The following is a 14,988-nucleotide window of genomic DNA, read 5'->3' as shown; positions in this document are numbered from 1 at the left end:
TTCGCCAATATGGAAAGGTTTAGAAGGCTACAGTAGGTATGTGCAACACTAACTACCTGCAGCTAATACCTGCAGCAGTTTGCCCCTTTCATCCCAGTCACCTTATGCTTTGGGCTGATGATCTGCTATAATAAAATCCTGTTCACTATTTTAAAGTGGACCGGCAACCCTACTAACATCTTCTGAAATTGATGTGTTCCCATATGATAGGTGGCTTCTTTTGACAATTTTCCTATGTGTTTTTAAATAAATCTAATTTTCTTTTGCTGTTCTTCACGTTTTATGTTTTAGCTGCTGGCTTTTTTGCAAGGACTGTTTACATTTTATCATCATGGCTATGAGCTGGCAAAAGACTTCAGTGACTTCAAGACACAGCTAACGATTAGCATCCAAAATGTAAGTAGAACATCTATCGCTGCTCTAAGCCTATCCCTCTGAATTTTTTAGACCAGTTTTCCATAACAGACAGGTAGTTTAGATAAGTGTTTTTACTTATTCTACATATATTCTTGAAGTATAGAAAGATTTACATTTGTGTATTGTTAACTTCATTGTCTCTTTGAGTTATTGGTTATGTTTTAATTTTAAGACACGGGATCGGTTTGAAGGCACACGCTCTGAGGTAGAAGCCCTAATGCAGAAGATGAAAGAAAACCCTCATGAACAGCAAATGATGAGTCCTTACACAATGGAGGGATATCTCTACGTCCAGGAGAAACGTGGGTACACGTTAGTAGGGTAATCTGCCTCTTCCTTCCGCGTTGTGGGCTGCAATTACAGATTTCATCTATAGTGTGATGAGTCTGGCGTTGCTTGCAAGGAGATGGAAAGAGGGACCTCTGATTTACTAGTGGGAGTTTGTAGGGAAGCTTATAGGAGATTCCCATTTTAAGTAAAACTAGAGATGAAAAGGCCTGGGAAAAAGCAAAACAGAAAAATTTGGAAAAGTTTTTTTTCAAAACTTATTTCGTTTTTTTTTCAGAAAAAAAGTGTGGAATATGTTCTTTTACAATGATACAAGAATAATATATCTATGACCTGGTTTTCAAACTATATAACACGAAGACCTTAATCATTTAAGCCCCGGACCATTTGGCTGGCAAAAGACCAGAGTGTTTTTTGCGATTCGGCACTGCGTTGCTTTAACTAACAGTTGCGCGTTCGTGCGACATGGCTCCCAAACATGGCTGGCAAAAGACCAGAGTGTTTTTTGCGATTCGGCACTGCGTCGCTTTAACTAACGGTTGCGCGTTCGTGCGACATGGCTCCCAAACAAAATTGACGTCCCCCCCCCCCCCCCCCCACAAATAGAGCTTTCTTTTGGTGGTATTTGATCACCTCTGCGGTTTCTATTTTTTGCGCGATAAAAAAATAGCGACAATTTTGAAAAAAACACATTTTTTTACTTTTTGCTATAATAAATATCCCCAAAAAATATATATAAACATCTTTTTTTCTCAGTTTAGGCCGATACGTATTCTACATATTTTTGGTAAAAAAAAAAAATCACAATAAGCGTTTGGTTTGCACAAAAGTTATAGTGTCTACAAAATAGCGATTTTTATTGTGACTGCGACATTATGGTGGACAGATCAGACACTTTTGGCGCTATTTTGGGACCATTCACATTTATACAGCGATCAGTGCGATTTAAAAATGCATTGATTACTGTGTAAATGTGACTGGCAGTGAAGGTGTTAACCACTAGGGGGGCGCTGTAGGGGTTAAGTGTGTCCTAGGGAGTGATTCTAACTTTGGGGGGAGGGGCTATGTGTGACACGACACTGATCACCGCTCCCGTTTACAGGGAGCTGTGATCAGTGTCGGTGTCACTAGGCAGAATGGGGAAATGCTTTGTTTTCATCAGCATTTCCCCGTTCTTCCTCTCTGTGAGCAAACCGCTTCTTAAAGGGCAACATACAGGAACATTAATCTGCCTGTACGTGCCCTTCTGCTGACATATATCGGCGTGAGCCGGTTGGCAAGCGGTTAATGAAAGATTTCTGAGACTTTATGTAAAGTCTTAAATTCTTGTAAGTTCTCACAGCTGAAGTATAACAAATTCTGGAATACAGTTCAAGTAACACTAATTCTCTATGCACTCTAACGACTCCTACTTACAAACAGAGGGAGACAACAGGAAGTGAGAGGAAATCTACCCCTAGGAAGGGAAATTCATACCTGTAAGAGTTATTATGGGGAAAGTTATCTCCACTGATGCTTTATCACCAAGGCTTGCTTCCACAACAACTCAAAATGTTCAAAATCCAGAACATCAGAAAATCTGAACAGGGGCACACACAGCAAAACAAATGTTACAGGGGTGTTAACCCTTTCCTATGCTATCCAAAAAATTGTTTTTTTGGCTGGAGCTACACTTTAAAAAATGTACCTGTTCTGACTTGCAAACAGATTAAACTTATAAACCTACAGACCCGATCTTGTTTGTAACCCGGGGACTGCCTGCACTGATGCAAGTTCAATCTTGTTTAGAAAAGTACACAATGATTATGTTACTAAATGTGTATTTTTAAAAGGCTATTAAGTAATATACACTGTATATTAAAACCATATGTTTAAAAATGTAAAGTTGGAAATTTCTCAAAGAATTGAAAAAAAATGTTTCAGGTCATACAAATTAAATTGAAGTTCAATTCCAAGCTAAATTTTCAGCCTCTGTCAGGGTTTTATTATCTCTTATGTTTCTATTGGAAACCATTCCCTCGTTTCCTTTCGGGACAGGAAGTAATGGAAAATCTCTACAACAGGGACAACAAAGATAAAAACTTAGAGATGGGCAGTTTATGGGTGGTACTGTTCTGTTTCCTGGTTTTCAAAGCTGTTGTCATCAAAGTCCAGCTGTCTGTTTTTTTATAAATGAATAGTCATAACATGTTAGTAGTGTGAGAAGGGCTAACACATCTGAAAATGTTTCATTACTGCATGTGCCTTCCTGTCCAGTGCCCTTTAATTCTTGTAGGAGCATCATATAAAGGGGCAAAATATGAAGGTACGTCTCCCAAACGGTCACAGACAGAAATGATACTCTGACATAAAATTGTAACTCTTCCCCACTCTATCCAAAGCTAAACAAAGTAAAAGGTCCCAGCTACCCTCTGTTTCTGCATGGGTCCGCATTGTTCACTCTCCATACAAGAGCTCTCCCAGATCTTCATAGAACAGCCCAGAAACCCCTTGTTACTTTACCTGACTACAATAAGCTATAAAGCATGATTTTGGTAGATACTTGGTTTCATATTGTGATTGGCTATGAGAAATATTGGACCCTTCCACTATTTAATCATTTTACTAGACTCAAGCAGAGCTTAGTAGACTTAGCTTAGAGCTTAGGAAGTAGTGTTTTGACATCCCCCGTCAGAACACAATAGCTTACCGGGGGATATCACTGTACTAACATTGCATAGTTTGTACAGTGGCTCCTCCTTAACTGTCAGTTTGTTTTCATTCAGGAGTCTGGGTTGAAAAAAAAAAATAGAATTGTGTACTAGGCTTTAGGCATGCCTTGTTTGAAGGAAACAAAGTAGATCATAAGACGGAAAAAACGGTATACAGACACTAATATTTTGTCCTTATTTTGCAGGGCACTTTGGGACATCCTGGGTTAAACATTACTGCACTTATCAACGGGAAACAAGACTGCTGACTATGATTCCATTTGATCAGAAGTCAGGGGGAAAAGTGGTATGTTTTTATGTTTTTATCTATATTTACCAATTTTTTCCACAAAGTATAGTCAGATTTTACAGGTACCACAAAAAAATATATACTTCCATAAAAACAGTTTGTAGTAATTAACGGTGTAGCATTTTAATTTTAAAAGGATCTTTGCAGTCAGTCAGTCACTGTAAACTATATTTAGACACTGCTCCTAATGTTATACCTTACACCTTTGTACCATTATTGCAAAAGAGTATTTGGGTCCACCTACTGTTCTAGTTCAATACCTAATTATTACAATGTGTGTAATGTGTGATACTTTATGTCTTACTTCAATTTAAACCAGAACTATTAAAAGACCACTTCTATGAGCAGACACAAGGGTATGCTAGGGTGACATATTTAGTAAAACCCTCATGACTCTGCATAGTACATATAAATGATCAGGCCATAGGCGGATTACAACCTAAACCACCAATGCAGATCCGAAACCAGTGAAATCTTCCTTCCAAACACAGAGCTAACTCAGTCCCTTGTTTATAAGCTGGCCTTCCTAGGAAGTTGCTCAAGGGAATTCAAAGTAAGCTCCAGAAGCAGATTGCCCTTCGCATAAACTTCAAGAAAAACTCCTTTCCAAAAGACTTGATTACTGTGCCTTGATACACATGACACGGAGGGCGAAGTTAGACTTTGCCTCTCTAGCCTAGATTTACTTTTCTATGTTTGTCTGGACTGAAAACATGTAGAAATAGTTCTGACAATATTGGATAAAGTGACTATAAAAAACGCAAAAAGAAAATTAGAAAAAAATGGTGGCTGATCACTTATATTGAAAATCTATTCTGTATGGGGGCCTGTCCAAGATGGCAATGTGAACGGCTGCTTTCTCCTCGAGCTCCGCTGGTTCCTTGGCTAAAATCTGGATCCTTTGGACATAACTTACTAATTTCTGCCCTGGTACCACCTGGATGAGGCGCAGATCATCATGTGCGCAATCTGGAAAGGGGAAAACGCTCCATTTCCTGCCGATCGTGGTAGAACCACCACTGCTGTCCTGCACACACGTGGAGACACGCTCCAAGTGCTGCTCTCACATGGCCTCACAGACAGGCCCCTGCGACTGCCCTGGCTTGCTGAAGTGATGGCTGCAATAGCCACTTGCCTATCCATGCTCACGGCTAATATTGAGGCAGTACAGATGGATGTCGGCCTCATGTACCAGGACATTGACAAGCTCCGATCCAGAGTGACGGAGGCCGAGCAGAGAGCAGTCAGTCAAACGGAGGATGATGTTATGGAGCACTCTGCTGCCCTCCGCAAGCTCCAAACTAAGGCGAATGCCCTGGAATACAGAGCAGAGGATGCTGAAAACAGGAACAGAAGGAATAATCTGCGCATAATAGGTCTGGCTGAGGGCGCCGAAGGGGGAAACCCGATGGGATTTGTGGATTTGTCTTGCCCGACGCCCGCTTCTCTCCCCACTATGCCGTGGAGAGAGCCCATTAAGTCCCACCTAAACCAACACCTCCAGAGTCCCCCCTGCAGGCCTAATCCTCCGCATGCTCAGCTTTCATTTCTGGGACGAAATTCTGCAGGTTTCCAGGATCCTGGGAGACCTACGCTTCCAAAACAGCAAGTTAATGATATTCCCTGACTACTCAGTCGAAACACAAAGGCTCTGGAAATCGTTTGACCAGGTGAAGTCGGCGATGAGGGCCCGAAACATCCTCTACAGCGTGCTCTTCCAAGCACGCCTGCGAGTCCAGGATGGAGAGACGACTCGCTTTTTCATGGGATTTATGCCTGGCAGAGGTACTGACATTAACATCAGGAAACTCTTTTCTCATATTGATAGAGCAGCACATTTTGACACGGCAGGAGTGGTGGCCTCTCTGGACGCCGAGAAGGTGTTCGATTCCGTTGACTGGGGATATCTGTGGAAAGTATTCTCCAAATTTGGCTTTGGCCCTAAGTTTATGTTATGGTTACGAATATTATATGCCAACCCCCAAGCCAGGGTCCGCATGAACGGCAGCTTGTCGGAATCCTTCCCGCTGGGTCAAGGGCCGCGGCAGGGATGTCCCCTATCCCCGGGGTTATTTGCGTAGGACCAATTGAAGAAAAACTGTCTCTGTACACAGATGACGCCCTGCTCTACTTGGCAGATGCCTCTGTATCTCTTCGAACTGCGTTGCACCTGTTTCGCCACTTTAGCGACTACTCGGGCAAACGTATCGACTGGGACAAGTCAGTGCTGTTTCCGTTACACTCATCGGCTCCTTGACCTGATACCCAAACACAGCTTATGTGGGTAGATGAGTTCACCTATCTTGGTATCATGGTCAGCAGTGAGATAGAGTATATGGGGAAAATTTACAACCACTTATGTCACAGATCACTGCCAAATGCGTAGCCTGGCGCTCTCCCCCACTGACACCTGTGGGCAGGGTTAACCTGCTCAAAATGGTATACCTACCCAAATTTCTGTACTTCTTTTGGAACACTCTGTTACATATCCCCAAGAGCTTCTTCAGGAGGCTGGACGGTCTGCTGGTCTCATTATGTCTGGGCTGGAAAACCCCCCAAGGTGGCAAAGAAAATACCGTACCTTCCCCTATCGGGAGGAGGCCTAGCACTTCCAAATTTACTACTGGGCAGCTGTCCTTGTTATGATGCGCTGGTGGTTTTCTTAACCCAGACAAAACCCGGCTGTCACATTGGAGGCAGCCACCTTGGGCTCCTATGCATCCTTGAGTAATCTGGTCCTCCGGGGGGGGGGGGGGGGGCTAGGGCTAGTCCCTCTGTGACAACCCCCATTAGGACCACGATAAAAGCCTTGGCAAGAAGCTAGAGCAGTCTATAGGAAACCCTCCCACGTGTCCCCTCATATGCCCCTCTGAGAAAATCCAATGCTACCCCATTTCAGTAGTATCCCAGATCCGTCAGTATGGGCACAAAGGGGGATCACCACTTTGAAACATATAACAAAGAGTGGTAAACTTAGGCCATTTTAGGAGTTAAGAAGCCTCAATGGATACCTGGTTCATTTTAGTTTCACTACTGGCAACTGAGAAATGCCAGGTTTATTCAGCTCAGGTTCATGCACAGGGCTTACTACACCCTACAGAGACTGGCTGATTGTACCCTCAGCGGGACCCGATGTGCCCTAGGTGCAGGCAGGAGGTGGGCTCATTCTGGCACATAGTCTGGTCCTGCCCCATGCTTCAACCTTATTGGGAGGCAGTAGCCACCACGCTAGGTGACACATGTGGTATAAAGATTCCATTAGGCCCCTTGACTCTATTACTAAACCACTTACAGGAGGTAGAGGGGGACAGGTATACTAAATTATGCATAACATTCTCTTTGTTCTACGCCATAAGGGAAAGACTCTTGAGATGGAATTTGGCAGAGCCACCTACGTACGATTCCTGTGACTTTCGGTTAACTCAGTTCTGCCCTTTTACAGGCTCACATACGAAAGCAGGCAATGCCCAGGGAAGTTTGATAAGGTCTGGTCTGGGTGGATAGACGCCTGTGGTTGATATAATTATAGCTAACCTAATAAATTTGATTGGTGAAGTTGTTCATTATGGGTTCCTACCCTTTCCCCTTCTCCCCCCCCCCTTTCTGGGCTGATGCACCCCTCACTTTTCTGCGGACTGAACACGAGGGTATGGGAAACTGGAAGATGATGGTGGTGAACCCAATTTTTTTGTTGTTGGCTATTGATCTGTTAAATTTTCAATGAACGACACATGATTGGGGATTAGATCCCCTACCAGTGACAGTCTTTTTTTCCCTTTTTCTACTACAAACTGACATGTGATCTGATGTATGTCTCTTGATCATTGTTCTGTAATACTGATTTGTTGTTTAAATAAACTCTTTCTGTTAAAAAAAAAAAACTATTCTGTATGCCTTCTTACAAGCTAGTAATAACTTTTGTTTCTGCCACATTCTTTATTCAGCGTTTAGCTAATGTTCTCCCATTTTAAAGGTACTTTCTGCTTATCCTATATTATTAATACTAGAGTAAAGATTAAATAACTGAAACTAGCACAGCTACTGTATTTCGGAACTCCAGCTTCCGTGCATTCTGACACCTGTTCCCAGATCCCCTGCACACTGACCCCTGACTGCAGGCATCCAACACAGTGACCACTGCTCTCAGATCCACAGTGCACTGAACACTGCTCCTGCATCCCCTACACACTGACTCCTGCTTTTAGCTCTTATAAACACTGATGCCTTCTCCTGGCTCCTCATCACACTGACCACTGCTTCCGTCTTCCCTGCACACTGACCTCTGTTCTTGGCTGTTCTACATACTGATTTCTTCTGGCTCCCCTGTACAGTAACCCCCTTCTCCCAGCTCTCATGCAAAAAGATGCCTTCTCCTGGCTTGCGTGCACACTAATGCCTTTGGCTGGCTCCCTTGCACACTAAAACCTTTGGCTGGCTCCCTTGCACGCTGATTCCTACACACACTGACGCCTTGGCCCGCCTCCCCTGCACCCCCCCGATGCCTTGGGCTGCCTCCCCTGCACCCGCCGACGCCTTGGGCTGCCTCCCCTGCACCCGCCGACGCCTTGCCCTACCTCCCCTGCACCCGTCAATGCCTTGGGCTGCATCCGCCGATGCCTTGGCCCACCTCCCCTGCACCCGCCGACGCCTTGGCCCGCCTCCCCTGCACCCGCCGACGCCTTGGCCCGCCTCCCCTGCACCCGCCGACGCCTTGGCCCGCCTCCCCTGCACCCGCCGACGCCTTGGCCCGCCTCCCCTGCACCCGCCAACGCTTTGGCCCGCCTCCCCTGCACCCGCCGAAGCCTTGGCCCGTCTCCCCTGCACCTGCCGACACCTTGGCCTTACTCCCCTGCACCTGCCGACACCTTGGCCTGACTCCCCTGCACACGCCTTGGCCACCTCCCCTGCACACATATATTACCCTTGCATCTTTACTGCCTGAGAGCCTTCCTTCTATTTGTGGTCCACTATTTACGGAGTTTGCACAATGATCTCAGATTCTTCTGCAGCACATGAAAATAATTAACCTTTTTTACGGTTTTTCACACACAGCCATGACTTTGAATTCTAAATGGCTCCCAGTGAGTGAATGATTGGTGGTTGGGCAGTCGCTTGCCATATTGTATCTAAAGTAGATCACTTTCTTGTTGATCGTGGACACCTCTGTAAATCTGTTGTTCTCACTTAAAAACAAAAGACTAACCTGCCATGTGCAGTAAATTGTAGCAGCCAGTCTATAATTATCTGTCACTTTTCTCATCGTTTTCAGCTGAGGAAAGATGTTTTGGTTAATTAGGTTTCTGCATTTTGCACAGCATCACTGATTGTTTGCTCTGTTATATTAAAGAAGCCCAGATGTTTTACACCAAAATAAAAAAATGTTTCTCAGTTAAATGAGCCAGCTGTTATTTATGTCCCTGATGATAATTTTCTTAATTAAATTTTTGTTTTTTCACTTATTCAATTCTGTAGACTGCTGGTTCAGTTTTATTTATAAAAATATAAATGAGAAACATGGTGTAAGTTCGGAACCATGGCAATCAGGCGATGCTCCTTATGCATTCATTGACAGGGAACATATTGCCAGGATGAGAGAGCAGATTGAGCAAAGGGAACCTCATCCATGTGCTGCTACTCCATCCCTGTCCATTCATATATTTTTGGATGTCAGTGACTTGTTTGCTGTCTGGCCAGTGTGCTAACAAACGTTTTAATAATGATAAATTTCTCTTATGTGTGATACATCTTCCACAAGTAAAATGGCTTTGGTATTTGTAGGGGGAAGAAGAAGTTGTTCACTTGAAGTCCTGTATACGACGAAAAACAGATTCCATAGAGAAGAGGTTTTGCTTTGATGTTGAAGGTGTTGATCGGTAAGTAGGTATATTAGGTCTAGAATAATTACCAAATTTTTTCTTTTCTTTTAAGGGTTTCACCGTTTGGTTGTCAGAGACATTTTCGGATACATGTTAAATCTCACATTTTAGGTCTTTAAGAGTAGTACCCAGATATACATTTTCTGAAAGCAGAGACCAAGGAGAATAAAATGGTGGTAGTTTAAAAAAAAATGTGTTAGAATATTAGCACAACTGTTTATCAAATGCATATTGTCCATACAAAATACACTCAAGTTCACAAACACAATATTTCTCTTCCGTTCATCGACGGACACAGCACCTCCGTAATCCTGACCATTGGGTTATATCGCCTCCGCTGGAGTGGGACTAGGCAGAACAAAATAACACCTGGCTGTGCCCATGGGCTGTCCTCAGTCAGTATATAACCCCCTCCTTGCTCTAGGTATTCAGTTTATTTCTGTCTAGTCAGGAGTAAGGACCTAGCTCATTGCTGGGATCTTTTGGTCCTAGCAACTTTTGCTTTTTGTCTTTCTTCCATACATTTTCTCCTGGAAGATCTACAATCAATTGCCGAGCTGGGCGACGGGCTGGATAATCTAGATCCAGTGGTCTCCCCAGTCCAGCCAGCGAGAGCGTGCAGACCGCAGCTACGCGCTAGGTCGGCCGCGACATACCCTCAACGGATGGAGGCTGGCCCGCGAGTTAAACGTCTTACAGGGTCGCATGCGAACGGCTCTGGTCCGAGTCACAGTGGTTCCTTGACAGCCCCCCACTTCGCTGGTGAGGAGTTCTGTCTGGAGGATCACCCGCGCCATGGATCGGTAAGTACAGTCTCTCCTCCTTTGTGCGGTTTGGGGTGGACGCGGGTACCCTCCAGGGATGTTCGGACCTGCCTGCAGGATCCCTCCTCCCATCCAAAAGTCTCTTGGTTAAGCTGGACTTCCCCCTCCCCACCACGGATTGGTGGGAGTCCCAGGGCAGGCAGCAGAGACCCCTGGGTGTCTCCCCTGCCATTCTCCTTCTGGGTGGTGTGTGTCCAGCCCTGGTGGTATGGGGGGGTTCCAGTGCAGAGGGTGACCCCTAGGTGCATGCCCTGCTGTGTGCAGCGTAAGGTAGTGTGCAGTTTGGGGGTCCCAGTGCAGAGAGCATAGTGGTGCAGAGTGCACATCGGTGTCCCCTTAAATGTTCACCCTGCCTGGTGGAGTACAGTACCTTTTTGGAAGGGGGTCCCCTTTCAGAGGGTGCAGCGATTGTTGAAGGCACAGAGAGAATCCTGGCAGCATGTCCGATGACATGACGGTGGCCATTTTCCCTTGGTTTGGCCGGTCTCCGGCCAGCGGCCATGTTTGTGAAGTCGATGACATCACGGCGGCCATTTTTCCTTAGTCTTGTGAGACGCTAGGGATGGCTGGAGCCACGTGGAGATGCCAGGGCTCCTCCTCTTCCTCCTCCTCTCCTCTTCCTGCCCGGGATGGATGAAATAGATGCCCACCATTGGTGTTTGCTGGGTCTGAATTGCGGCACTCTTCTGGCTGGGAGGGTGAGTCTTTGGGGGTCCTTGTGCATCTCCCTCTCTGCTGATAGGTACCCTGGCCATTGGGATGTCCCTTGGTGGTGCCAAAGATTCATTTTGTACTACAGGGTCTTCTTTCATATGGAGCCTCAGAGTCACATCTTACCCACTGATCCCCTCATGGAGGTGGCAGGTCCCTCGGTACCCCAGCTTCCCATGGTTGCGCTGACGGCGGTCCTTCAGTCATTGGTATCCCGGGTGGAGGTAGCGTGTGGGCAACGACCCAGCAGGAAGCGCCCCCCACCTTCCCCTGCTCAGTGTGTCTCATCTGATTCTAAGCCTGATGCCGCTGAGAAAGCGGCCCAGTCCAGGGGGGTTTAATATCTCGCCCCCTGACCCGTCTGATAGTGAGGATGAGTCCTCCACAGTCTCAGCAGCGAGTGAAAAAGCACTGGTGGATGCACTTGCTACTGCAGTGCTGGAGACTCTAAGGATGGAGGCTGACAGGGCCACGATGTTTGGTACACAAAAGTCACCTCGCACACCAAAGGTGTTTCCTTATCTGCCTTATTTTGATTGGTTGTTCCTATTCCTTATAGGTAAACCTAAATCACCCTTTGTGGTCCCCAAACGTTTCTCAGTACGCTACCCGTTTGAAGAATCACTTTTAACCACTTCCCGCCCGGCCTATAGCAGAATGACGGCCGGGCGGTGGTTCAGTTATCCTGACTGGGCGTCATATGACGTCCAGCAGGATAACAGCCGCCGCGCGCCTGTGGGGGCGTGCATCGTGGCGATCGCTCCACCGATCTTGGTAAAGAGCCTCCAGCGGAGGCTCTTTACCACGTGATCAGCCTTGTCCAATCACGGCTGATCACAATGTCAATAGGAAAAGCTGTTGATCAGCTTTTCCTCACTCGCGAGTAGAGGAGAGCCAATCGGCGGCTCTCCTGACGGGGGGGGGGGGTCTGCGCTGAATGTTTATCAGCGCAGCACCCCCTTGGATGCCCACACTAGACCATCAGGGAAGGGGGCAACATGTGGATGGCCAGGTATGTACCCTATGGCTATCCACATGTGCAAATTATGCCCAATCTGTGCCAATCAGTGCCCACAAATGGGCACTGACTGGCACCATTATATATCAGTGGTGCCCAGCAATGCCAACCATCAGTGCCACAAATCAGTGTCATCCATGCCACCCATCAGTGTCCATCGGTGCCACCTATGAGTGCCCATCAGTGCCACCTAACTGAATGGGCCAAGCTTTTGCAGGTTCCCGCTGCTTATGTTGATTTAGCGGACCAGTTGGTTCATGGGCTGCAGTATATTTGTGATGCAGCCTTGGATGCAGCTCCTGTGCTATTCAAGCTTTCTGTTTCAGTGGTGGTGATTAGACGTGTGCTATGGCTTAAGAATTGGTCGGCAGACAAAGTCTCTAAGAAAGCTCTCATTGACCTGCCCTTTCAAAGCGACCATCTGTTTGGGGCTACCCTGGATGACATCATTAAGGGTGTCACAGGTGGGGGGGAGGACCTTCCTGCCTCAATCTAGGAAAGGGAAGGAGCCCCGTCGCAGAAGGGGGCCTTCCTTCTCAGCCCATAAGAAATTCTTCCGGGCTCCCAGGACTGTAGATAAAGGAAATGGATCTCTCACGTTTTCCCCGGAAAGTTCAAAGCAATCTTGGTCTGGTAAGCCTAGAGCAGGCTTCTCCGAATCCACTGAAAAGATTCCTTCAGCATGATGGTCTGCCCTCGCCCATTGCTGGGGTGGGGGAACATCTTCGCTGGTTTACATATTCATGGACCTCCTTCATGAGCATCAAGGGGGTCCACGAATTGAACCTTTTGGGGGTACTAAAGAAGGAGGACAGAATTCGTCCACTTCGGGGGCCCTGTGTCTCCTTGTGCAGGTATAATTCCTGTAAAGGTTCAGGTGACGTCCGAACTATCCAAGGTCCCCTCTAGCCCCATCCAGGAAATTGGGTTACCTGGGTCTGACTTTGGAGTGAATGCTGACCAGGTTAATAGTTTTTCTTCTCAAACGTCGGCTCCTTCAGCAGGTTCTGGTCATTCTGGTGGCCATAAACGTCCCTTGGAAGCTACCCCTCAAAGAGGACCACGAGGCCTGAGCTTCCATCCTGTTTTACAGGAACTGGTTTTAGTGGCCTAGCCATTGAAAGCCAGACACTTCGAGATAGAGGTCTGTTGGGATCAGTGATACCTACTATGGTGAAGGTGAGGAAGTCAACTTCTAGTAAGATATACCATCGTATGTGGAAAGTGTACATTTCTTGGTGTGAGTAGATTGGCGTTTATCCTCCATCCTTTTCTGTGGCTCGGATCTTAGCTTTTCTTCAGTGGGGCGTTGAGCAGAAGTTGGCCTTGGGTAGCATCAAGGGCCAGGTGTCTGTCTTAGCAGTCTTCTTTCAGCGACCCCTAAACACTCACTCTTTAGTTCGTACCTTCATTCAAGGAGTCTGGCATGTGGCTCTGCCTGTATGGTCTCTTTTGCCGCCATGGGATTTAAACTTTGTACTATCAGTTTTCCAGAAACCTCCATTCGAGAATATTCGGGAGACTCTCTTACCTACATTGTCCCAGAAGATGGCATTCTTAGTGTCCTATTACCTCGACCTGCAGGGTTTCAGAGTTGGCGGCATTATTCTGTTGTAGTCCCTATTTAGTACTCCATAGGGATAAAGTGGTGGTTCGTCCCTGGCCCTCATTTCTGCCCAAGATTGTCTCTGACTTCCATTTGAATGAGGACATTGTGTTGCCATCCTTGTGTCCCAAGCTGGCTCATCCCAAGGAAATTGCTTTGCATACCTTAGATGTTGTTAGTGCGATTCGGGTGTATCTGGTAGCCACTGAGTCCTTCTGGTCAGACTCACTTTTTTTGGTTACACTGGGACCAAGGAAAGGGCTGGCCGCTTCCTCGGCTACCATCTCCAGATGGCTCAGACAGACTGTGACTCAGGCCTATTCTATTAAGATTCGGGTTCCTCCTTTCCCTGTCATGGCACATTCTACTTAGGCACTTAGCACTTCTTGGGCCTTCCGTCATCAAGCGTTAACATCACAGGTTTGCAAGGTGGCCACTTGGTTCTTTTGGCTGCAAGGTTTTGTAGCCTGCTGTTTAAAGAGGGGGGATTTCCCCTTGAGGGGTGTTTTTTCTTAAAATTTTTATTTTTTCAGATGGGGCTCCTGTGACCCGGTTAAGGCTCCTGTGTCCTGGTTAGAGCTCTTGTGGTTAGCCTTCGGTTATTTTGCCCACCCCTCATTTTTCTTTGGCACTGCTTTTGGACATCCCAATGGTCAAGATTAAGGAGGCGCTGTGTGTGTCCAACGATGAACAAAAGAGAAAATGGGGTTTTTGTACTCGCCGTAAAATCCATTTTGTCTAAGTTCATCGATGGACACAGCACCCACCCCTCTATGGAGTTTTTGATACTTCTATTACTGCTTGCTGCTAAACTGAATACCTAGAGCAGGGAGGGGGTTATATACTGACTGAGGACAGCCTATGGGCATAGCCAGGTGTTTTTTGTTCTGCCTAGTCTGACTCCATGCAGAGGAGATATAACCCAATGGTCAAGATTAAGGAGTCGCTGTGTCTGTCGATGAACTCAGAGAAATGGATTTTACAGGGAGTACTAAAATCCCATTATTACCCACCTGGTAAAGAGATACCCAGTATGTCAAACCTTCAAAGATAAGTTCACCTATAGTAATACCTCCACCCACACAGCTGCGTAATTCATTCAGAGTTCTGTAAAAGGAGTGACAGCTTGTAGCTCTCAATGAACTGCAAAGGCGCTGGTGAACACTCTCGTAGTTCATTGAACTTCCTGCACCTCAGTAACTGCCTGCCTGTACGGGAGGTATGAGCAGACAGCTGTACTGACATCTG

The 14,988-nt window shown here is 46.3% G+C and overlaps 1 protein-coding gene across 2 annotated transcripts in view; it reads left to right on the top strand.

The window, feature by feature from the left end:
- Window positions 1–14,988, top strand: part of ARHGAP26 (Rho GTPase activating protein 26) — a 744,136-nt gene that overhangs the window by 201,736 nt on the left and 527,412 nt on the right. For both annotated transcript variants that reach the window (XM_073620639.1, XM_073620638.1), the window contains exons 7-10: window positions 292–396; window positions 590–719; window positions 3,602–3,702; window positions 9,484–9,578. In XM_073620639.1, the coding sequence (XP_073476740.1) occupies window positions 292–396; window positions 590–719; window positions 3,602–3,702; window positions 9,484–9,578 (431 nt within the window). The remainder of the gene's footprint in view (window positions 1–291; window positions 397–589; window positions 720–3,601; window positions 3,703–9,483; window positions 9,579–14,988) is intronic.

Source organism: Aquarana catesbeiana, linkage group LG03, assembly GCF_042186555.1.
Source record: "Aquarana catesbeiana isolate 2022-GZ linkage group LG03, ASM4218655v1, whole genome shotgun sequence".
NCBI lineage: Eukaryota > Metazoa > Chordata > Amphibia > Anura > Ranidae > Aquarana > Aquarana catesbeiana.
The sequence above is the reverse complement of the archived record's forward strand: the minus strand, read 5'-3'. Positions and strand labels throughout refer to the sequence as shown.